The following is a 25,854-nucleotide window of genomic DNA, read 5'->3' on the forward strand; positions in this document are numbered from 1 at the left end:
GGCGCCTCCCCTTCCTTCCTTCCTTGGGCGCTTGGGAGACGAGGCGGTTGCTGTGGACGCCCAGGAGGGAGGAAAGGAAGGAAGGAAGGAAAGGAAGGGATTCTGCGGGCCATGGAGCCACCCCTCTTGCAGGTGAGTGAAGCATCGCCCTTTGGAGGCCTTTTGGGATATTATTTGGCTTCTCTGGCTGCAGCTACACTGTAGCATGATTACAGTGTGACACCACTCTCACTGCCCTGGATCAATGCTATGGGATCCTGGGATTTGTAGTTTGGTGAGGCACCAGCACCCTTTGGCGGAGAAGACCAAGGACCTTGGAAAACTACAGCTCCCAGGATCCCATAGCATTGAGAGTGGTGTCAAAGTTTCATCCATTCTGCAGTGTAGATGCATCCTTAAACAGCCCTGGGTCAATGCTAGCTGTAGTTTGGTGAGGCACCAGCACCCTTTAGCAGAGAAGGCTAAGGACCTTGTGAAGCTACAGCTCCCAGGATCCCATAGCATTGAGAGTGGTGTCAAAATTACATTCATTTTGCAGCATAGATGCATCCTTGAACAGCCCTGGGTCATGCTAGCTGTAGTTTGTGTGTGTGTGTGTCAGGAGCGACTTGAGAAACTGCAAATCGCTTCGGGTGTGAGAGAATTGGCCGTCTGCAAGTACGTTGCCCAGGGGACGCCCAGATGTTTTGATGTTTTGCCATCCTTTAAGGGAGGCTTCTCTCATGTCCCCGCATAAAGAGATGGAGCTGATAGAGGGAGCTCATCCACACTCTTCCCGGATTTGAACCTGCAACACTTTCCCTGGATTTGAACCTGCAACCTATCAGTCTTCAGTCCTCCCGGCACAAGGGTTTAACCCATTGTTCCACTGGGGGTTCCTCTCTGTAGTTTGGTGAAGCATCAGCACCCTTTGGCAGAGAAGGCTAAGGACCTTGTGCAATTACAGCTCCGATGATCATGTAGCATTGAACCAAGGCACTGAGAGTGGTGTTAACATTGCATGCACCCTTGAACTGCCCTGGATCATGCAAATTGTAGTTTGGTGAGGTACCAGCACCCTTTTGCAGAAAGAAGGCTAAAGATGCCGGTGGGATCTTGTAAAACTATAATTCCCATCAGCCTATAGCATTGAGTCATGGCAATTGAAGTGGTGTCAACATTGCATTCATACCACAGTGTAGATGCACTCTTGAACTGCCTCTGGCTCAATGCCATGGGACCTGGGAGGGCAAAAGTATGATAACTGGGACCCAATGCTGAGACAGCACAGCGAGAGAGAGAGGGGAGGGTGCAACAGTTAGTTCGCCAGAAGGGGGGGGGGTACAGAAAGGCGGTGGGGAGTGGGACAACAAACAGCCAATCATAGTACTTAAGGCTATCCAGATATTGTATGCAAACACATTCAGATACGTAACATCTTCGCTTCTCTACTTCTGACCTGCGTTGTGCAACCAGCATTGGGTCCCAGCTATCATACTTTTGCCTTTGGGAGTTGTAATTTGGTGAGGCACAAGCATCTTTGGCAGAGAAGGCTAAGGGCTTGTAAAACTATAACTCCAATCAGGCCATAACATTGAGCCATGGCAATTCAAGTGGTGTGAAATAGCATACCTACTGCAGTGTAGATGCACTCTTGAACAGCTCCTGGCTCAATGCTACAGGATCCTGGGAGTTGCAGTTTGTTGAGGCAGAAAGAAGGCCAGAGATGCCGGTGGGATCTTGTAAAACTATGATTCTCATCACCCCATAGCATTGAGTTATGGCAGTTGAAGTGTTGTCAACATTACATTTATTCCGCAGTGTATATGTAGAACTGCCCCTGGCTCAGTGCTATGGGATCCTGGGAGTTGTAGTTTGGTGAGGCACCAGCATCTTTGGCAGAGAAGGTTAAGGGCTATGTAAAACTATAACTCCAATCAGGCCATAACATTGGCAGTTCAAGTAGTGTCAAACAGCATACCTACAACAGTGTAGATGCATCTTTTAATTGCCCTGGGTCATGCTAGCAGAGAAGGCCAAAGATGCCAATGTAATCTTGTAAAACTATGATTCCCATCAATCCATAGCACTGAGCCCTGACAGTGGGAGTGGTGTCAATTGGCATTCATTCTACAATTGGATGTACCCTCAGTTATAATATAATAGTAATAATAATACTTTATTTATATTCCACCCATCTCTCTGTGGGGACTCAGGGCAGATTACAGTGTAAATAGATACTGGCAAACATTTAATGTCTTGTTACAATGCAACACACAAATACCAACAAGACAAAGGCTTCTCCTTTCATTTCTGATTTTGGAGGGGGTGCTCATATCTGGCTCTGGGGGAGGTGCTGTTCTCCATTTCCAAGCTGGCGAGCCTGCATTGTCACTTCCTGGTTGTGTGACTGGCATGAATGCTTGGAGCCCCTTATGCCTTTCCTACCAAAGCTGTACCTATTTATCTACTCACATTTGCATGTTTTCAAACTGCCCCTTTGATCCTGCTTTTTCAGTGGTTCCCATCCTGTGGCCCTCCAGGTGTTTTGGACTTCAGCTCTCAGAATTCCTGACCATTGGGATAAACTGGCTGGGGCTTCCAGTCTAAAAAAATTATAATGGAGGATCGGAATTTGGAAACCACTGGATTAGTGTGTTTCGACTGATGGATCCAGGCCAGTACTGTCATAGCAAACAAGATGGTTACGTTGAATGTAGTAACAATCTGGACTTCATATTCATTGATACACCAGCACTCATACACACATGACATTTCATTCACAGGACAAGGTAGTTTAACATATAAATAACATGTATGAGTTTACATACATTGACCATATACATACAGACAGTCCCCCAAATTGCAAACAAAACAGGGTGTGTAGGTTTATTCTTAAGTTGAATTTATAAGTAAGTTGGAACACGTACATTTTTAAGTGTAACTCCAGCCATATATGTGTTTGTGTAGTTTTGGATAGCCTATAGCAGTGGTTCCCAACCTTTGGGCCTCCAGGTGTTTTGGATTTCAACTCCCAGAAATCCCAGCCAGCTTACCAGCTGTTAGGAACTGTGGGAGTTGAAGTCCAAAACACCTGGAAGTCCAAACATTGAGAACCACTGGCCTATAGGGAAGGGTTAACACCCATGTGCTGTTTGTTTTGCTGTCTGTGCCTTTTCCACAAGATTTCACCTCACTTTCTGTCATAATTGGATTTTGAAAAAAATGGCTTGTTGTGGAAACAAGGATTGGTGATAAAGCTTCAGTGGAGACACCTTTTCTCCATCATAACCAGGAGTGAATTTTCCTTCTGAGGGACAGATGTTTCTCATTCCTTGTGGAGCAGGAGTAGCTTTTTTCTTGGACCTAAGCACTTCTCTGGAGCATCAGCCCTCATATAGCAATGGAGAACAAAGTAATTGAGAAAAAATGCTTTACGGAATACTTATCAGACCCAAAGCTAGGCCTGGTCAATTGCTAACACTAGCCAACTCACATTTTGATGTCTCAAATGTTAGACCTATTGCTGGGTATATTTGACTTGCTGGTTCAAAAATGGCCCGTTTCCCCTTATCAGCTCTAGTTTTTGAGATACCCAGTCACCATCTATTTACACATAAAGAATCAAGATAACCATATCTAAGAAAATAGACCTGATGCAATCTAGCCAATGTAATTTTTTGTATTTGCATCACAAATAACCTCAGGAAAAGGCCTAAAAACAAAGAAAAATATTGGGGATGGAGAGGGCTGTATATTCAATTTGTACAAAACAGCAGTATAGTTATAATTGCAAACACAATACAATAAAAATATTAATGGAAATGTCCATTAATGGCCACCAATCAAGCACCAGAGAGGAAACCCCGGTGGCATAATGGGTAAACCCTTGTACTGGCAGGACTGAAGATCGACAGTTTGGAGGTTTGAATCTAGGGAGAGCACAGCTGAGCTCCCTCTGTCAACTCCAGCTCCCCATGCGGGGACATGAGAGAAGCCTCCCACAAGGATGGTCAAACATCAAAATATTCGGGCATTCCCTGGGCAACGTCTTTGGCAGACAGCCTATTCTCTCTCATCAGAAGCGACTTGCAGTTTCTCAAACTGCTCCTGACACACAAAAAAGGCACCAGAAAAGAAAAAGCCCTCTTCGGAACCTGTACATAATGCGGTTGGGGACCTACCATGCGAACCTAATAACTCAGGCAGGTATATTCGTATGCTGCCTCTTGTTAAGTATTAAAGTCTCTAGTTTAGCTGGCAGTCTAAACCAAGTTGTGCCAGACATCTTGACTCATGAAATGTTATATGGTGAGTCTTGGAGTATTCCAATGATATTTGCCTGCTCTGTCATGCCTGGAAACTACAAATTTATAGTGTTAAGTATGGCTTCAAGTCACCTGTTGACATATGGTGATCCTATGAATTTCCAAGAGTTTTCTTCGGCAAGGAATATTCAGAGGCAGTTTCGCCTGTTCTTTCCTCTGCAACACATCCTATAGCATCTACATTTAGTTGGTGGTCTCTCATCCAAGTACTGACCAGGGCTGGCCATGCTTGACTTCCAGGATCAGAAAGGCTCTGATATCTTTAGGACATAATCCAAAAACCCTCTCCCTAAGAGGAATTCAGGTGACCTTTCTTTGTTCTTTACTAGTGTGTTTACTGTCTTTATTTGCATTAACCCTGGGAAACCTTTTTCATTTTCAGGCTTTGATTAATTACTACTGCCAGGAAGGATATTTTCATCATGTTCAGACAATTGCCAGCGAAGGTGTTAAGAAATTTGGGAATGACCCCATCTTCGTTTTCTACCGTATTTACGGGGCCCTGATGGAAGGTATTAATTTATGAAATGTCTTTTGAAAGTTATACTTAAACCTCCTTATTTAGAGTTCTGAAATCAAAAATATTTCAAAATGGGAGAAATAGGTAATGCCTTTGGTATCTGATAGTTCAATGGGCAAATTTATTTCATGAACAAGATTATTGTGTATAAAATTCCCTTCAGGCTATGTGCATAAGGTGTATATGAATCAGAAATGATTCTTGTAGAAATCTGATGTTAAAGGCTTTCGTGGCTGGAATCACTAGGTTGCTGTGAGTTTTCTGGGATGAATGGCCGTGTTCCAGAAGCATTCTCTCTTGATGTTTCACCCACATTGATGGCAGGCATCCTCAGAGATTGTGAGGTCTGTTGGAAACTAGGCAAGCGAGGTTTATTTATCTGTGGAAAGTCCAGGGTGGGAAAAAGAACTCTTGTCTGCTTGAGGCAAGTATGAATGTTGCCATTGGCTAGCTTGATTAGCATTGAATGGCCTTGCAGCCTTAAAGCCTGACTGATTCCTGCCTGAGGGGATCCTTTGTTGGGAGGTGTTAGCTGGCCCTGATTGTTTCCTGTCTGGAATTTCCCTGTTGCTCGTTATTTACTGTTATGATTTTAGAGGGTTTTTTAAATACTAGTAGCCAGATTTTGTTCATTCTCACGGTTTCCTCTTTTCTGTTGAAATTGTCCACATGCTTGTGGATTTCAATGGCTTCTCTGTGTAGTCTGAGATGGTGGTTGTTAGAGTGTTCCAGCATTTCTGTGTTCCCAAATAATATGCTGTGTCCAGGTTCGTTCATTAGGTGCTCTGCTATGGCTGACTTCTCTGGTTGAATTAGTCTGCAGTGGGTGAAACGTGCAGAGAGACTGCTTCTGGAACATGGCCAGACAGCCCAGAAAACTCACAGCAACCCAGATTCTTGTAGCTCTCACCTCCAAGATATGTCATGCAGGTATTCAAAAGTCCAAAATGTAAAACAATTCTGCCCTTAAACATTTCAGATAAGAGATAAAAGGTAAAGGTTTTCCCCTGACATGAAGTCCAGTCGTCTCCGACTCTGGGGGTTGGTGCTCATCTCCATTTCTAAGCTTTATGTTTCATTATTTATGCTTTTTGGAAATAAGCCTCTTTTGTCCTGCCTCTGTATATGATACCCAGTCAAGTCATTGCTGAATAATATTGGATAGGATTCAGGATTCTTGGATTCTCAGAGAGCTTAACATAAGGATATTCACAGGAGAGAACTGTGGTCACTTCCTCTCCACGCTGCATATTGTTTAGGAGGCCTCTGAAGAGGGTTTTTAATGGCTATAATTGAGCGCAGGGAACAGGAATCTGGATATCTATTTTCTTAAGCTACTTTGTCTTGAAATCCAAGCAGGTTATGTGAAGAAAAACTTATGCTTCCAGTGTTAAAATAATCACTGTAATCCTGGCTCTAAGGCTCAGAAGAGTTTTATTGCAACTATTTCAAAAGGTGACAGTCATATTTTATTCATATGTATAATATAAATATAAGGAGTAAGAGATTTTCATTATCTCAGTATTAAAATGTGATGTGTAAACAGTTGAGGCAGATATTCTGTTATGCATGAAAATCCAATGTGGCCTCGATATTTGTTTCCTTAGGGCACATCCAAGAAGCTCTTCTTGACCTTGAATCTCTTAAAAACAAGCCAGAGGTCTCCCTCTGCACATTGATGGCCTTGATCTACGCTCATAAAAAAAGCCCAAATCCAGGTATCTTCCAATTCTTCTTTATCATTTACAGAGCTGTTTGGCTTCTGAACAGGAGCTGCTTCTGTCTGCGTCTGCTTGCATGACAATGTCACTGGGGCGCACAATGTCTCCCCCACCTCTCTCCCCTTCTTCTGTTTCAGTGGGGAAAGTGAGATCCTTTGAGACTTGAGGGATTTGCCCCTGCCCTTTTTCTTTCTAAAAAAAAAGTATTTCTTTATTTACAGTATTTATATTCCGCCCTTCTCACCCCGCAGGGGATTCAGGGTGGATTACAATGCACATATACATGGCAAACATTCAATGCCATTAGACATACAACATATATAGACAGACACAGAGACAATTTAACATTCCAGCTTTTCTGGCTTGATTTCGACCACGGGAGGGCTGCTGCTTCACTGTCTACTTGTGACACCGAGTCCTTGATGGAACGCTTCCTCTTCTTATGCATGCTGCTGGAAGGGTTTTTTTTTAATGGTGTCGTAAAGTAGTTAAATTAGCCTCCAGGCATAAAGCAGTACTTAAATTTCATACTTGACAGATGCACCTGTCTCTCAGGCTGCATAGGTCGACAGCAAGCTGGACTATTAATATTCAGGAGCTCACTGTGACCCAGGCTGGCTTTGAACTCATGACTTCTCAGTGATTTAATGCTACTAACTAGCTGCGCCAACTCTATACGGTTAATAAACCCCCAAGGATATTATTGTATTGCTGTATTGTTTTGGGCTTCGGCCTGTTGTAAGCCGCATCGAATCCTTCGGGAGATGCTAGCGGGGTACAAATAAAGTTATAATAATAATAATAATAATAATAATAAGGATGCGCCAGTGTTCAGCCAGCTTGCTGAAACACTGTTCGCAGCTCCATTTTCTTCCCCGGAAGTCCTATACTGGATTCTTCATTATGAGGCATTTTAAAGCAGGATCTGGATAGCCACCTGTCTGTAATACATAGCACTGGATTTACAGAACTGACAAGGGGTTTGGCTTGGTTAGGGCTTCTTATACTTTTTCCACTCGTGACCCCTTTCCTTCCAATAAATTTTTATGTGACCCTGGGAATACAGGTATATAAAATAAGTATAAAAATCAAACATTTGCAAGGCTCATGAGACAGGTTGGTTTTCCTTTTTGTTGTAAATATCTTCAATATGTTGTAAATGTGTCTGTTGCTATATTCTGTTTATCTAAGTACTATTTTTGGGTTAGTTTTAAGTTATTGATGTTGTTTTACTTATTGTTCATCTGGCTTGTTTCTTGTTTTGTTTTTATTACGGTATTGAATGTATTGTGCCACTTTGGTAACTGTTCAGAGTCCTCTCGGGGAGATAGGCCAAGTTATAAATAAAGTTGTTGTTGTTGTTAGATACAACAACACCGCAAACAAGATAACTATGCTGGCTTTTGTATTTGATCACATGTCGAACACTTCCCAAATGTCTAGGACTGTGTGATGTATCGGCAAATAATGTGTGCAGATCCAATCAGGGTGGCCTTTTGCAGCTGGCAGATAGTAATTTTATCGGTATTGATTGTTTTTAAGTGCAGGCCAAGGTCTTTAGGCACTGTGCTCAGTGTGCCGATCACCACTGGGACCACCTTTACTGACTTGTGCCAAAGTCTTTGCAGTTCGATCTTTAAATCCTCATATCATATAAGCTTTTCCAGTTGTTTCTTGTCAATCCTGCTGTCATCTGGGATTGCAATATCGACAATCCATACTTGTTTTTTCCCCACAATTGTGAGGTCAGGAGTATTTTGCTTCAAAACTCTTGTCAGTCTGAATTCAGAAGTCCCAGAGTAGTTTGACATGTTCATTTCAGGCTTGTGATCCCACCAGTTCTTTGTCACAGATATTTGTGGCACAAGTTCCAATTATTATTATTATTGTATTGTTGAAGGCTTTCATGGCCAGAATCACTGGGTTGTTGTAGGTTTTTCCGGGCTATATGGCCATGTTCTAGAGGCATTTTCTCCTGACGTTTCGCCTGCATCTGAGGATGCTTGCCATAGATGCAGGCGAAACGTCAGGAGAAAATGCCTCTAGAACATGGCCATATAGCCCGGAAAACCTACAACAACCCATTATTATTATTATTATTATTATTATTATTATTATTATTATGCTGTTGTGGTTGTTGTTGTTGTAGAGTTTAGCTGAAGTATTTTCTGGAGAGTCCACTGTAAACACTGGATGTTGTTGTCAACAGATTTGTGTAATTGAGTGGCACTCTGACACCTTTTATTGATCCCAACATTGAGCTCCGGGTCATTCCAGGACATACACAGTTTAAATCTTTTCACTGGTTTGTTTCAGATCAAGATGTCATCTTGGAATTAGATGCCAAACTGAAAGAGCAACGTAAGGCAGCAGGGCAGGAAGCTCTCTATTTTGCTGGCTTGTTCTTGTGGCACATTGGCCGCCATGAGAAAGCCCGTGAATACATTGACAGAATGATCAAGATCTCCAACGGCAGCAAAGAGGTAACCCCTTTCCTATAGTCATGCTTCATATTTGTAAGCCGGCATGCTGAAAAAGGAGGCTGGTTAGCCCTTAGCTATGATGAGTCATCCTGCAGATCATAGCCGATTATGACTGCTTCATTTAACACTCAAGAAGTCTTTTGGCGGAGTCAGGACTGTTTGAAAACTAGCCTGATGGTTTCTGTTTAGTTAGCTGTTAAACATGTCTGGTTCATTAAGTGAAGTGAGTCACTGGCCAGTAGCATCCTTTGAGGCAGCTCAGCAAACTAATGGCTCTGTATCACAGATGCTCCCAGTGCTGACATAGAAATGCTGCTCTGATACATCCCATGACTTGTATCAAAGCGGAAAGGGCTTTTCACTGTCCCCTATCTGACTCTACACCATGACTTTCTGGCCGACAGCAGCCCTCTTCAACTGATTCCATTCCATGTGTGGTAGCTATAATATTTATTTATTTACGGTATTTCTAGCCCGCCTTTCTCAGCCCTAGGGCAACTCAAGACAAGTTACAAATTGGCAACAATTTGATGCCACACATTCATAAAAAATACAATTAAAAACATTCAGAATAACAATATAAAACCATCTAAAAAACCCATTAAAAACATCTAATCGCCAGTGTCGTCCTGTTAAACTCATTTTCCAGTAGAATCGTCTAGCCCAGGGATCCTCAAACTAAGGTCCAAGGGCCAGATATGGCCGTCTAAGGTAATCCACCCGGCCCTTGCTCAGGGTCAACCTAAGTCTAAAACGACTTGAAAGCACACAACAACAACAATCCTATCTTATCAACCAAAAGCAGGCCCACACTTCCCATTGAAATACTAATAAATTTATATTTGTTAAATCATTCTTCATTTTAATTATTGTATTGTTTTTAAGTGTTTTTGCACTACAAATAAGATATGTGCAGTGTGCATAGGGATTCATTCATTTTTTTCCCCAAATTATAATCCGGCCCTCCAACTGTTTGAGTGACTGTGACCTGGCCCTCTGTTTAAAAAGTTTGAGGACCCCTGATCTAGCCATTCCATGTTAATTTTTCATAGTTTCATGTTTATCCATTATGCTGCATTTCCAAAAGCTTGTTTGAAGAGCCAAGTTTTTACTTTTTTTTTGAAAGTCAGGAGGGAGGGGACCAATCTAATATCCCTAGGGAGGGTGTTCCACAGCTGAGGGGCCACCGACGAGAAGGCCCTGTCTTGTCCCCGCCAGATGCACCTGCGAAGAAGGCGGATTCGAGAGTGGGGCCTTCCCAGATGATCTTAAGTTCCTAAATGGTTCATAAGGAAAGATATGTTCGGACAGGTAAGCTGGGCCAGAACCATTTAGGGCTTTATAGGCTAAAGCCAGCACTTTGAATTGTGCCCGGTAGCAAACTGGCAGCCAATGGAGTTGGTGCAACAGAGGAGTTGTGTGCTCCCTCAGGAGACAGGAGTGAATGTTGCAATTGGCCAGCTTGATTAGCATTAAATGGCCATGCAGCTCCAGAGCCTGTCTGCTTCTTGTCTAGGGGAATCCTTTGTTGGGAGGTGTTAGATGGCCCAGATTGTTTCCTGTCAGGAATTCCCCTGTTTTCTGAGTGTTGCTCTTTATTTACTGGCCTAATTTTAGAGTTGTTTAATACTAGTAGCCAGATTGTGTTCATTTTCATTGTTTTTTTCTTTTCTGTTGAAATTGTCCACATACTTGTGGATTTAATGGGGGTTGTTAGAGTGGTCCAGCATTTCTAACATCCCTATGTCCGCCCTAAAGGCCATGAAAGCCTCCAACAACACACAGAAAGGTTTTTGATTTTGAGCAATACAAATGATACTTCTCCCAACGTGGGCCATTGTTAAACATAGATCTGCAATGCTCCAGTTGAGCCGCTGGTGGCTTTGGTCATAATTGTCCTCTGCTAAAATTTCTAATTTGAGGATCAGAGGAAGCAATCTATATTTTGTATTGGTTGTATAAGGCTGAAGGTAGTTTTAAAACAAGAACAATTGTATCATTGTTCAAGTTGTTAGGTTTCATATGGAATGGGGGTCTTGAAACTTTTTTAAACAGATCCTGGAACAGGGAGAGGTATTGTAAAGCTCTTGTCGGGTGGAACTATATAACTTTTCCTCCCTCAGTTCCCTTTACCCACCTTTTTGGCTGTTTATCCTCTCCCAAACATGGCAGTCTACAACTGGCAGAGATTGGATGATCACAGAGAAGTTTCCCATTCTATACCTGTACCTGGATGCACAATGTTATTGCTGTGCATCTACCTACAGCAACAGCCCCAAAAACTTGTGAATATTTACCCTAGGAATCCTAGTTGTTATAATTGTGTCTATTCTTAAATAGGCCAGTTATTCCTATATGAGTGTGTATGAATTAGATCAGTGTTTCTCAACATTTGTGTGTCCCCAGATGTTTTGACCTTCAACTCCCAGAAATCCTAATCGCTGGTAAACTGACTGGGATGTCCTGGAGTTGCAGGCCAAAACACCTGGGGACCTACAGATATTGAGAACCACTGAATGAGAAGCTGATGGTAATTGTAAAAAAAAACTTTCTTTTTTATAGGGATTGATTTTGAAAGGATGGATTGATGTCACCAGTGGGAAAGAAGCAAACATTAAGAAAGCTGTGAAATATTTTGACGAAGGGCTACAAAATGGGAATGATGTTTTTGGCTTGATGGGCAAGGTAGGTCTCTTTTATTTTATTTTATTTTATTTATTTATTTATTTATTTATTTATACCCTGTCCTTTCTCGACCTCCAAGGAGGGACTCAGCACAGCTATCAGCAGGCAACAATTTGATGCTGAAACAACAAAACACATCATAAAATACAATCAAATACCTAAAAAAATAAATATCAATAAATATCAATATACATTTAAAACAAAACTCTTAATCCCATCCATTATACAAATGTTGTTGGTGATGTGGACTGATTCAACACAAGTGCCTATACATAGCACCTACTTTGCTTGGTGTGGGTTTGGATCATGTTCGTATGAAGCATGGGATTCAATAAAAAATCTTCAGGACTGACATGAATGTATCAGTGCTGTTTACTCACACTCCAGGTGCAGATTGCAAACATGTTTCCAACATCCTCTCCTTCTGGGAGTTGGATTTAACCCTTGCATCTGACGGTACAAATTCTTAGATTTAGTAAGTACCTAGCCGTCCTTCTTTCGGGGAAATTCACCAGACCATCTCTTTGCTCCACCTTCTGTATAAGTAATTTTAAGTAATTCTTCAATTGAAATTTTGCCAGTATTTCCAAACGTCTAAAAGTTTGTATTTAATCAATATCTTCCAATTCTGAAGTACAGGAGAGTCTCGGTTATCCAACATAAACGGGCCGGCAGAACGTTGGATAAGTGAAAATGTTGGATAACAAGGAGGGATTAAAGAAAACACTATTAAATGTCAAATTACGTTATGATTTTACAAATTAAGCACCAAAACATCCTGTTTTACAACAAATTGACAGATAAAGCAGTCCAATGCGTGCTAACATTATGTAGTAATTACAGTATTTATGAATTTAGTACCAAAATATTGCAATGTATTGAAACAGCTGTGGATCCAGGCAGGAGACAGACTGCTTTGGATAATACAGAACGCTGAATGAGCAAAGGTTGGATAAGCAAGACTCTACAGTATACTTTTATATTTGTGAGCCTGGATTGAAGCTGTTCGTTGAGATAAAGATCAGTGTTTTCTTGAGTATCTTTCTGTTCAGCTTGAAAGTGTGGCTGCTCCCCTCGCAAAGAAGATAATTAAGTTGGTGTTTCCATCTTTCATCAGGCACAGTATTTTGAAGCGAGACAGAATTACTCAGGAGCCTTGGAGAATGTGAATCAAATAATAGCCAATTTCCCACACTTCCTACCTGCTTTTGTGAAGAAAATGAAGCTACAGCTGGCTTTGCAAGACTGGGAACAAGCAACTGAGACTGCACACCGGTAAATATATACTTTATTGCTTTTGCTCAATCAATTAATTAAATACCGTAGCATCTGAGTTGAAAGACTTTGAGAGTAGTCATGTTTATAAAAGCTATTTGGCAGTCATTTTTGTCCTAGTCTTGATTCTGTCAGCAGATACGATGCTCATGTCCTCCCTTTTTACAAGTGTTATCTCAGGATGATGGTGATGATGACGATGATACTCTTGTATATCTCACTCTTATCCCAGTAATGGGACTCAGGGTGGCTCACTAGTTATAGTAATTTCCCTGTAACCCCAGAATCCATATCCACAGTTTCGTTTACTTGTACTTAGGGGGAAAATGGTCTCTAGGACTTTGCTAGGTGCACCAGGTGCTTTTACGGTATCCTTCCCCCTGGATCCTTCCCACTGGAGGCACTAGGAAATTCTAAGAGAGGATACCTCTCTAGGAACCTCTGGGATCTTCAGCTGAACTCTATGGTTTGCTAGCACTGGGAGTCAAGTAATTTAATGGTGTGTCATATCTGTGGTTTCAGGTTGTCTGATGAGGAACACATAATAATAATAATAATAATAATAATAATAATAATAATAATAATAATAATATCTGGCTAAGAGCATTAAAAAACCAAGTAAGGATTGTTGATGCTGCAATCCCAGGCGAAAGCAGGATTGAAGAGAAACAACTGGAAAAGCTGACACAATACGAAGATTTAAAGATCGAACTGCAAAGACTGGCACAAACCAGTCAAGGTGGTCCCTGTGGTGATTGTCACGCTGGGTGCAGTGCCTAAAGAGCTTAGCCTGCACTTGAACACAATCGGCACTGACAAAATTACCATCTGTCCGCTGCAAAAGGCCATCCTACTGGGATCGGCACGCATTATTCGCTGATACATCACACAGTCCTAGAGACTTGGAAAGTGTCCGACATGTGATCCAATACAACAGTGAGCAAAGTGATGTTGTCTGTTGTGGACTCATCTTGTTGTGTTTCTAATAATAATAATAATAATAATAATAATAATAATAATAATGTAATAATAATTGAATCCTATACAAAGATTTTGACTCTTTCTAGATGTTATATAATATTGTATGTGTATATATATTGTATGTATATATAAGCCGCTCTGAGTCCCCTTCGCGGTGAGTGGCATGGCATATAAATGTCGTAAATAAATAAATAATAAATAAATACTTTATATCCCACCACCGTCTCCCAGAAAGACTTGGGGTGGCTTACAGAAGCACATATAAGTGCCATAAAACATAAAATTACATCACATACATCATATCCACTGCAAATATAGGGTCCTTACTTTATTGCAACCATTATATATGGATGCATACAAAAGCATCTGCAAAATATATAGCACTTTTGCTGCTTTGTATGTTGCATATACCCCAACACTCTTCACATTTCCAAAATACCATTTTGTGATTAGCAGAGATCCCATAATTGTAATTTGTGTTTTTCTTCTGTTCAACAAACAGTAGAACAAATTACTGAACTGTAGACTTGCCTAGAACCTTTCTGTGAATATAAACATATATCCATCCTAGCTGAAAATAGCCATACAGCACAATCCATTTTAACTTGGACATAACCCTTACTTGATTCAGTGAGATTTATTCCCAGGTTGGTGATGCTTTATGGTTTAGCTGCTGCGATGAAACAAACTTCGTAATATCTACTTATTCAGATCATGTGCATAGGAGATGAAGCCTGAACAGTTTTTAATATGATTTCATGTCAGCTCCCTCTGGTTGTTTACAAATAATCATGTTTTCTCATATCCTAGAGCTTTTAAAGCAAGGAAACAGCTGTTTCTGTCCTAAATAAAAATATTCATTTTACAAGCTGATGTTTATGTATTTTTTTAACTTGAACAAGATAAAATGGGATAGTTCATATACAACATTTGTTTAAAGCTCATTTTCATTTATACTGCTGTCAATATTTATTCTGAAATCTTAACACCACACTTCTCAACCTTCCTAATGCCACAACCCCTTAATACAGATCCTCATGTTGTGGGGACCCCCAACCATAAAATTATTTTTGTTACTACTTCATAATTCGATGCCCATATTGTTATGGGCATCGAATTGTGCCATTCTGTAAACTGCCATGAGTCACCCTCGGGCTGAGAATGGCGGTATAGAAATACAGTAAATAATAAATAAATAAATAAATAAATGTAATTTTGCTACTGTTATGAATTGTAATGTAAATATCTGATATGAAGGATGTATTTTCATTCACTGGATCAAATTTGGCACAAATACCCGATACACCCAAATTTGAATACTGGTGGGAGTGGGGGGGATTGATTTTGTCATTCAGGCATTGTAGTTGCTGGGATTCATAGTTCACCTACACTCAAAGGGCACTTTTCCCCCTGCCTTGAAGGGATGCAAGTCTTTCTCCAGCCTCATACACTCTCCCTCACCCACACATGCACACCACACTGGCATGCACACCTGCTCTCCCCTCCCCGCTTGGAGTCTCAGAAACAGCCCTCCCCTTGGCAGAAAGGCCGGACAATTACAACAGGAGGAGGACTTTTGGTGGGAGGATTCGCCATCTGTTTCCAAAAAGGAAGAGAAGGATAGGTGGAGAAATCTTCAGCCTTCTCTGCCAAAGGGGTTCCTAAGACCATCAGAATTATGTGTTCTCTGATGGTCTTCGGTGACGGCTCTTAAATCCCCTTGTGACACCCCCCCCCCCCACGGGGTCCTGACCCCCAGGTTGAGAAATAGGAAATGGGAATTGCAAGACAGGCAAGTTAAGATTTTCAAAGGGAGACTGCTAACTTCTACCAGTAAGGCATGGACATGAAATTACTCCATTAGAGTAAGGTGAGTGATGCCCAGTTGCCCTTCATACCAATCTTCAAACTCTTGAATGTAAGAGGGAAAAGTTTTAAAGCCATTTTAGAGTATAATGCTTTCAGAGGAAAAGCAGAACATAACATGTATTATTTTAGATCAGTTAGGATTGGTCCTTCATAATTATCAAATTACAGTATGTGTCCTTCAAAAGCTCTTGAAAACATTTCACTTTTCAGGTGAAGAGATGCTGTTTAGTTATTCCTGTTTAGCTATAATTCAGGGAGTTGTCTTCCAAAAAAGTAACTTTTTAAAACTATTATTTGAACCTTAGTCCTCTGTTACATTGAAATGTTTGATCCTCAGAAGCACTGTGAAGATACAATCCCTCTTAAGACCAACAGCCCTTTGTTCTGGAAGCTGTCAAAGTTTTAATATTGTCTTATTTTGCATCAGATTACTGCAAAAGGATGCTCTTAACTTGGAAGCTATAAAAATGGAGGCTATTCACCATTTATGTAGAGAAGGAAATATACCTGAGGTGAGTTTTCTGTATATAATTATACACTGAGATTTCTTTGAATTGTTGTCGCTTTAATTTACTCTGTGTTGAGTGATACATGTTTATTAGTAAATACGTAAATTATTTAAAGCACTGCTTCCCTGTAAAAAAATATTGGCCAACATTCTACATTACGGCTATGGATTCATAACCTAGAGTTCCAAACTCATAATTGCTCCATAGTCAGCAATGCTCCAAATTATGGCCCTACAGTCGGCCCTCAACTTTCATGGAGGTCACAGGCGCAGGACCCCTACAAAACCACAGATGTCTCCAGGCCACCCAAATTGTATTCACATACTCACAGAAGGCATGTTCCTTTGCACAATCACTCAGGTGGGCAAGAAGGGGGTGGGATGGAGAGCAAAAGGGATAGGGTGCATGCATTCCCTCATGCAACAACTCACTCACTTGCTTGGTTGTGGGGTGAGGTGTGGAATGAGAAGCAGGAGAAAGGAGTATTATGTGCTTCCAGGTCAGAGGAAGGGGCCAGGCAAAAGAAGGAAGGAAGGGGAAGAGGAGGAGGAGGAAACTGAATCAGGTGAATGAGATGACAGCAGAGGTGGGCTTGGGGAAATATGCACATTTACAACTAGATATTTCTTTTAAGATTTATTTATTTATTATTGTACCCTGCCCTTCTCTACCCTGACAGGGGGACTCAAGGCGGCTTACAATGGCACAGCGTTGTGCCTCAACACAATCACCTAAACATTTCAAAAATAGCAACATATTAAACAGAGTTAAAACAGATTTTAAAAAGATAAAAACTTAGAAAACATGCCATCCAAGTTCACAGTCTGAGTCCGTTCCAAGGTCAATTGCACAAAGTTTCGATTAAAAAATACTGCATTGTCTTAATTTCCAAAGGCCTGCTCACAGAGCCAGGTTTTGACTCTTTTCATAAAGGCTAATAGGGAGTGAGCTGCTCTGATGTTGCTAGGGAGGGAGTTCCATAACCGAGGGGCCATGACTGAGAAGGCCCTGTCTCTCGTCCCCGCCAGCCGCATTTGTGAGGCCAGCAGGACCAAGACTGAGAGAGATCTCAAAGTGAAGTGCTTTGTGCTGGCCAGTGACTGTAATAAAGTTTTGTATTTTATTGTATTGTAAACAAAGTGCATTTAAACAACAGTTCATGATTTGTGTGTGTGTGTGTGTGTTCTCTCTCTCTCTCTCTCTCTCTCTATATATATATATATAATTTGATGAGATAAAATTCCTGGTTTACTTTTCCTCCCAATTCCTTGTGAAGAGGAGAAGAGTGATTATTTGAATCTAGTTCATTCTGTCAGCTCACTTTAGCTCATGTGTTAAAAAATGATGTGTTACTGTTGTTTGATGTACATTCAGAAAACATGTTATGGAATTGGACTTCAAAGTCCACAAATTGTGCATCCCCTCTACCCATAATAAGTTCAGTACTGTTTATATTTTAGGCTTCCTCAAAGTTGTCGGATGTGATTAGTGCGCTGGATAAACTGGAACCACGTAATCCTCAGCTCTTCTGTAAAACAGCATTGGTTTTTAGCAGAACAGTAAGTGGAGGCTCCTTCTTTGAAGGCTTTTAAGCAAAAGCTGGATGGCCATTTGTCGGGGCTGCTTTGAATGTGATTTGCCTGCTTCTTCGTAGGGAGTTGGACTGGGTGGCCTATGAGGTCTCTTCTAACTCTATGATTCTATGATTTTTTTCCTTTTAAAAAATAAAAATTGCACAGTGTAGGCTATTGGTTCTCATGCCCTGTCCCTAAAATCTGGTAAGAATTCCATATGCCTAGATTATAATCACTTTTTGGAATAGGAGATTGCTGCATGTCTTCCATTTTGGATTATGCCCTTTTGGCATGCCTGTCTGTTTTGTTGGCAGGCAGATGTTCATGAATCTTTTAACTGTGATTTAGTCCTACTTAACCATGTTCCAAATTGCTCCAATAAATGTATGGGTTTTTTTAAAACTCTCTGGCAAAGGGAAAGGTTTCTCCTAGGTTTCACAGGAACTCTCACCCCTTCTTGGTGTCCACACTTGGGCCACTTTTACACAATATTGGTTCCACTTTGGCCTCTTCCATGCTGCTCCTGTATCCCAGGATATGATCCCAGATTATTTTCTTATCCCAGATTATCTGGCAGTGGACACTCATATATTCTAGTTTAAAGCAGAAAAATCTGGGATCAGATCCTGGGATATAGGGCAGACGCCTCCTGTGGAATCCTGACATTTTTGTTAGGCTATAGGCATCAGGAGAGTTGTATGGCTAAGGATTTTAAATGCCCTTTCCTAAACTACATGTCCAAGGATTCCATAGGATAAAATCACGGCCATTAAAAAGGAATCCTAGTTTAGATGGCTTTTTGTCTTTGATTGGTTTCTGAAGAAAAATTAGCTAGTTGTTTTGAAACTTTCTACAGATCTTCTGCATTTTAATTGTGAGGGGGAAACATATTGTATTTAATTTTGAATGTTCATTTTTATGTATTTTGTGATTTTATACTGTTGTGAGTCACTCCGTGTCCCTGCGGAGAGAGGTAATGGGATATAAATAAAATTATTATTATTATTATTATTATTATTATTATTATTATTATTATATTTGTTAGTATTCATTTTCCCTTTTTAATGACCCCTTTGTGTTGGTGGTGATGGCTGTGTGCTTGTGATAACAAGTTGATTGCCTGAATCATTCTACTTTTAAAGAGAAAAGAAAATAGAGAAAATAGAGACAAACTAGTGGCATACATATGAAGACTATGCTCTGGGCATTTCAGTGAGATTACATATTTGTCATGGAGCTGTCGGGGCTAAAAAAAAGGGAAAACTGGTAACTGGTTGGTCTCATATACTGGCCTTTGTTCTGAATACAGCTTTGCCAGAAAACCTAGAAGATCACATTTTCATTCTGCGTATTTAGTTGTATTTAGCAAAGCAAAGACTGTGCTTCACTTGATTATATAAAGTTGTAAGCATATTGCAATTCAAACTCAACATTTCACATGTTTAATTGTACTTTTTAATTCAAGATTGTTGACCATTTCAGATTTATTTTTATTTTTTAATTTTAATTTTTAAAAGTGAAATTGCTAGATTTTAAATTATTTTGAAAACTATTTTTAACCCTAGTGTGGCCGCAATCCACTCATCCTTCAGCAAACTCAGACTCTGGTGGAAAGAGCTTTCAGTTTAGCTTCGCACAACGCAGATATAGCCACAGAACTGGGCTATCAGATGATTTTGCAAGGGAAAGTAAAGGAAGCTTCCAAATGGTACGGGACTGCTATGGCACTCGACGAGACAAGCGTTCCTGCACTAACCGGTATGGCTTGAAATTGAATTGTGCTTTCACGAAGTATATCAACCTTAATTGACTTTTTCTCTTTAAAATGTTGTGTATCCCTTCTCTTAATTTCAAGAGCTTTCTGCAAATGATAATCTCTAACTTTTGACAAGGGTTTTCTGACCTTCCTTCAACAGTTTCTTCATCTTATTGTTATCATCACCAATTATTTATTCATGTATTTATATAGTGCCATCATGTGTGCATGGAATTTTACAATAAAATGAGCAAAAACAATGTTTTACATCAGAAGCATCAGTATGTGCACATACACACAGTAGGAGGGAGAAATCACAAATTGCAAAACTGTGCAATGCAATTGTAAATAAACATATAGATATAATGCAAACAAAAAGTATAAAAGGTAAGATTTCCCCTTGATAGTAAATCCAGTCATGTTTGACTGGGGGGTTGGTGCTTTTCTACATTTCTAAGCTAAAGAGCTGGTGTTGTCTGCAGGCACTTCCAAGATCATGTGGCCAGCATGATTGCATGGAGTGCCATTACCTTCCTGACAGAGTGGTAGTTATTGATCTCACATTTGCATGTTTTCAAACTGCCAGGTTGGCAGAAGCTGGGGCTAACACTGGTAGCTCACTCTGCTCTGCAGATTCAAACTGCCAACCTTTCGGTCAGCAAGTTCAGTAGCTCAGCTGCACCACCACAGCTCCATAAAGCACAATATACCACAGAGAAAATTAACAATACATGTAATCTAAATATACAGGAATACAAAACTTCAAACTAAAATCTCAAGTGTTTTGGAAAAGGAGCATCATTTTACTATGTCATTATATACCGTAGGACCTGACCTTGCGAGATTTGGTATCCATAGGAGTCATGGAACCAAACTCCATCTGAGTGGATAAGGGCCCATGGCACAAGATTATTTAACACTCCCAACACCACCATGAGAAAAAGGAAACCAGAAATGAATATTCTTTGAAAAATGAAACTAAAATGAAATGACTTGCTTTACAGGTATTATCCGAAGCCAGCTAATGGAAGGGAAGCTAGATGAAGTAGAGCAGCAGTTGGAGTTCCTGAATGAAATCCAGCAGTCTATTGGGAAATCAGCAGTAAGAGAACAATCTTTCCAGAAATCCTTTGATTCTGATCAGACTGCCCTTGCAATTCAATGTTCTTTAGCTACTTTTGTTTCTTTTCTCCTTGTAGATTTCAATTAGTAAGAGCAGAATTCAGCTCTTTGGTTTCAAGAAAAATAATTGGTTGGGTTTTTTTTTTAGTTCAGACCTAAGTAGGGGCAATTAAATTGTAAAATCAAGTGAGCTTGTTTCTTCAGGAAAGAAATGCTTTAGATTGCAGTATGTGCTAAAGGAGAGATTTGTGCAGAACAGTTTACCTACTATTTTCACTTGCAGTAGAGGATGGTGTTTCCGTTTTTTGCACTGAAGTACAATTCTGCTACTGATCTGATTGTTGAGACTGGAATAGGAAAAGGGGTAGCATTTTGTTTGCTTCAGGAAGTAAAGCTGTATCTACCAAGACTAGTAAAACTATTTTTTTTTTCAAAAGCTGTTAGTATCTTCAGGTCATTTCTGAGTTTTGCCATGGGGGTTTTTTGGGTGCTGAAAGGGTGTGATTTACCTAAGGTCACCCTGTAGGTTTTCGTAACCGAATGGGGAACTGAACTCAAGTCTTCAGCATTGTAGTTCTATGCTCAAACCACTAAACCCTCTTGGTTATCAGACATATGAGGGTGGGTCAAAACGTTTTGCCTCCTGTCATAAAAGCATTATGAATGAACATATAACAGCAGAAGTTGCTACAGATCATAGCCTGAACTATCCTCTACACCAGTGGTTCTCAACCTGTGGGTCCCCAGATGTTTTGGTCTACAACTCCCAGAAATCCCAGCTGTTAGGATTTCGGGAAATGAAAGGCCAAAACATCTGGGGACCCACATGTTGAGAACCACTTCTCTACACAAAACTACTGTTCAGCATACTATCAATTTGTAAATATTTGTACTATCATTCAATCCAGGCATCAGTCAAAACCATTTTGGAAAAATTCAGGCTTTTGCTTTGTGACCCATTATTTTAAAGCTATTTTAACCTTGTTCAAGTCACTGAATCTGAAATCACACAGCTTGTCTTTCAGAGGTCCGAAAAGACAACCTATGTGGTTTCAGATTCAATGACTGGAATGACATTAAAACATCTTTAAAATCATGGGTCACAAAGCAAAAGCCTGAATTTTTCTAAAATGGTTTTGTTGCCTGGGTTAAACGATGGCACATCTGTGTACAAATTGATGGTGACTAGAGGATAGTTCAGGCTATGATCTGTTGCAGCTTCTGCTGTTATATGTTCATTCATAACATTTTTATGACATAGGAAGCAAATTTTTTTGACCCACCCTCGTAGAATTTCATATTGTGACATGTGGCATTATCCTAAATTAAGAAGAATTTCAGCAGTTTATTTTTTTAACATCAAAATGGTTTAGAGATTATAATTTATAAATTACATTACCAGGAAAAATCCTGCAAATCAGGGCCTCTAAGTTAACACTTGTTCTCCTGGATGTTATTTTCAATTACCAATGATAATCAAGCAAACAATTAATTGTAACTGGGCAGAACTGCAGCTGTTCTGTATAATTTTACTTTATTTTTATCGTAGGAGCTGTCTTATTTGCGTGCAGTCTTGGCCATGAAGAGACACAAGAGACAGGAGGAAGTTATTACTTTATTGAATGATGTACTTGATGCTCATTTTTCTTCCTTGCATGGCTTGCCCCTTGGTGTAGAGTATTTTGAAAAATTAAATCCAGATTTTTTGATAGAAATTATAAAAGAATATCTTAATTTTTGCCCTGCACAGGTAAGGCACTACAATTCCTTGCTTCTAAAATAACATTGATTATGATTTCAGCTGTGCACAATCAAAAAGGTTTCAAATCAAAGGAAGACTCCTATACAATCTATCATTTATTGAAATGTTGAGTGTGAAAATGACTTGATAATGAACAGGATTCCTTGTGAAGGATTCATGCTGATCTTGTTCAGTTACTTAAAAATGTTGCTCTATTTGCTCAATTATCAAAAGTTTCTTTCTTTATCAGTCTAGGAATGCAGGAGACTTGATTTGATTTTCTTGGATCACTGCTCAGCACAGTTGTCCTTCAGACTGTTTGCTGCTTAGTTTATGGAATACAGCTGTTGTCTCCAAGAACTACATTCAGAATGTGTGTGTGTGTGTGTGTATAAAATAGGATGGAAATGGAAAGAATGTGTGATGGAATAGCAGTTATTGCCTGCAACTCCTGAAGAAAGCCTTCATTCTTATAGGATGAAATGCAGAGGGCATTTAAAATGATTTGTTGACTATCAAATAGCACGTGAAGCTTGTGTCATTTTTGTTTCCTGCTTATGCGTATGCTTTTCAGTACTTCCTTTACAAAAATACCACTGGTGCATATTGAGAGTACTCAGATTGGTATGAAAGCACACCAGATTTCACATCAGTTAGACCTTTATATGAATTATCATGCAGAAATTCTGTCTTAACTGTATTTTAGAGAGAGAGAGAGAGGCTCTTTCCACACAACTGAATAAAACCCCACATTATCTGCTTTGAATTGGGATATATGGCAGTGAGGACTCAGATAACCCTGTCCAAAGCATATATTGTGGGATTTTTCTGCCTTGATATTTTGGGTTATATGGCTGTGTGGAAGGGCCCATAATAACTTAAAACTTCCTTTGAGTGTGTAGAAATACAGTTTAAGCATCCAAAGAAAAGGGTCAGGCAACATTATCAAAGCGATTCAAACATACGTAGCAAATATCAGGCCTCTTCCACACAGCTGAATAAAATCCCACATTTTCTGCTTTGAACTGAGATATATAGCAGTGTAGACTCAGATAACCCAGTTCAAAGCAGATATTGATATTCTGGGTTATAAGACAGTGTGGAAGGGCTCAGAGATTGTCTTTTAAATAATTTTATCAATAAACATGTTTCTTTGTAGCCTGCAGGTCCAGGACAGCCACCTTCACCACTTCTCAAACCATGTGCATCCGTCCTTGAAACTCTGGTAAAAACAGTTCCTGGTCTCCAGCAAGCTACCTATTTCATAGCAAAGGTGAAATATTTGGCAGGTAATGTCTAATTTTGAACATAATGCTTGCTTAGAAAACATGTTTGGCTCTGTGAATTGCAATTCACAATGCATCTTTAAGCCTAGATTAGTCCTCCAGGTGTATTTAGCCTTCAACCCCCATCAGCCCAAGCCATCATTGATAATAGCAAGGAATTGTGGAAGTTGCAGTTCACCAGATATTTGGAAAGCTGCATTCTTTTTCTATTCTTAATATAAACCAAGGCATGATATGCTGCCAGTGCCTTCATTGGATCGCTTTCATCTAGGTTATGGTTCCATTCGTTCCATTTAAATTTTGAACTACCAAAATTATTGGCATTTAACAACACTCCTGAAGCTCACTAAATACTGAGCTGCTTCTGATGAGAGAGAGAAAAAATTAATTATGAAAGTGAAGATAGAAGGCTGGACATCTACTTTCATAATAGCAGAATTCATTGTAAAGTTGGGACTTGAGCTCCCCTCACTGACCTTCAGCTACAACCCTTCATGGTCTGAATGCTTCAAATGTATTCTGTTTATTCTCTCTTTTTTATCTTGTGTATTTAACCTAATCAGGTAACTCTGAAGCATCCCAAAGTATCCTGCAGCACTGCATTGAACAAGATCCTTCATACGCAGATGCTCACCTCCTTATGGCCCAAGTTCATTTGTCACAAAACAACTTCAAACTCTGTTCTCAGTCTCTGGAGCTCTGCCTTAGCTACAACTTCGAAGTGAGTGTGGTTAGAAAATCTAGTGCTATATTTTCACTTCACAGTTGTCTTGTTGCCAGAGATGATGATGATGATGATGATGATGATAATCACACAGTCCTAAACGCTTGGGAAGTGTTTGACTTGTGATTTTGTGATACGAAATCCAGCATATATATCTCATTTGCTGTGTCATACTGTGACACCACTGTCATTGAAGTCTATGAAGACGTAAGATAGACTTTACCTAGCATTTCTGCCTTCTAGAATGAATCTCCAAATGAATGGATCATTTCATTCTGTTTTAACAATAAAGTCTTACCTTCTATTCAATAATTATGTAATTTTTCCAATTCATGTTTACAGTCATTCCATAATAATAGTAATCAGCAGTGACTCCCAAATCCTATATTTGAATCCTAACAGCCCTCCCTCTTTCTGAAGCACTGGAAAACAGGGCAGAGAGCACTGAAATGTCCAGCCTTCTTCTGATCACTTTTTATGTAGTATGTTTAATAAAGTAAAGTTAAAGGTTTCCCTCAAAATTAAGTCTAGTCATGTCTGACTCTGGTGCTCATTTCCATTTCAAAGCCGAAGAGCCGGCATTGTCTGTAGACGCCTCCAAGGTCATGTGGCCAGTGTGACTGCATGTAATACTGTTACCTTCCCGCCGGAGCAGTACCTATTGATTTATTCATATTTGCATGTTTCGAACTGCTAGGTTGGCAGAAGCTGGGGCTAACAGCAGGAGCTCACCCCACTCCCCAGATTCGAACCACCAACCTTTCAGTCAGTAAGTTCAGCAGCTCAGTGGGCATTAACATAATATTTAATTTAACATAATATTTAATAAATGTGAAAATATTTTGTGTTTATGATTATAGCCATGATAATGCCTATTTGAGCAGTAATTTGGATACAATACATAATTCTTACACTGTTCTTTCCTGTTCATTGTTTCTGGAAAACAACACAGTACATGAAAAGTGTTTTCTTATCCTTCTTTAGGTTAGGGAACATCCTGTATACCACTTAATAAAAGCTCAAGCCCAAATAAAAATGGGTGAAATAGCCGAAGCCATTAAAACTTTGCAAATGGCAATGAATTTGCCTGGGATGAGAAACACTGCGTCATCTTCAAAATCAAAATCAAAGAAAATTGAAATAGATGGAAGCAACCGTGTATCTGTTTACCTCGAACTTGTGGAGGCTCATCGTTTGAATGGTGAACAGGTATGACATGACTGTATTTAAGGGTTGTACATAATCCAATATGCAAACTTAGATACTCGTTAACATCTTTACTTTTTAAGTCCCCAAAGGAT

The 25,854-nt window shown here is 39.9% G+C and overlaps 1 protein-coding gene across 1 annotated transcript in view; it reads left to right on the plus strand.

The window, feature by feature from the left end:
• Positions 1 to 25,854, plus strand: part of TTC21B (tetratricopeptide repeat domain 21B) — a 46,689-nt gene continuing 20,835 nt past the window's right edge. Inside the window, exons 1-14 of the mRNA XM_060778344.2 lie at positions 1 to 132; positions 4,690 to 4,819; positions 6,435 to 6,545; positions 8,865 to 9,031; positions 11,594 to 11,716; positions 12,834 to 12,991; positions 16,269 to 16,353; positions 17,811 to 17,909; positions 19,490 to 19,682; positions 20,685 to 20,782; positions 22,352 to 22,552; positions 23,703 to 23,832; positions 24,393 to 24,550; positions 25,538 to 25,762. Coding sequence (XP_060634327.2) covers positions 112 to 132; positions 4,690 to 4,819; positions 6,435 to 6,545; positions 8,865 to 9,031; positions 11,594 to 11,716; positions 12,834 to 12,991; positions 16,269 to 16,353; positions 17,811 to 17,909; positions 19,490 to 19,682; positions 20,685 to 20,782; positions 22,352 to 22,552; positions 23,703 to 23,832; positions 24,393 to 24,550; positions 25,538 to 25,762 — 1,899 coding nt within the window. The 5' untranslated portion in view covers positions 1 to 111. The remainder of the gene's footprint in view (positions 133 to 4,689; positions 4,820 to 6,434; positions 6,546 to 8,864; positions 9,032 to 11,593; positions 11,717 to 12,833; positions 12,992 to 16,268; positions 16,354 to 17,810; positions 17,910 to 19,489; positions 19,683 to 20,684; positions 20,783 to 22,351; positions 22,553 to 23,702; positions 23,833 to 24,392; positions 24,551 to 25,537; positions 25,763 to 25,854) is intronic.

Source organism: Anolis sagrei, chromosome 1 (genome assembly GCF_037176765.1).
Source record: "Anolis sagrei isolate rAnoSag1 chromosome 1, rAnoSag1.mat, whole genome shotgun sequence".
In the NCBI taxonomy this organism is placed as follows: domain Eukaryota; kingdom Metazoa; phylum Chordata; class Lepidosauria; order Squamata; family Dactyloidae; genus Anolis; species Anolis sagrei.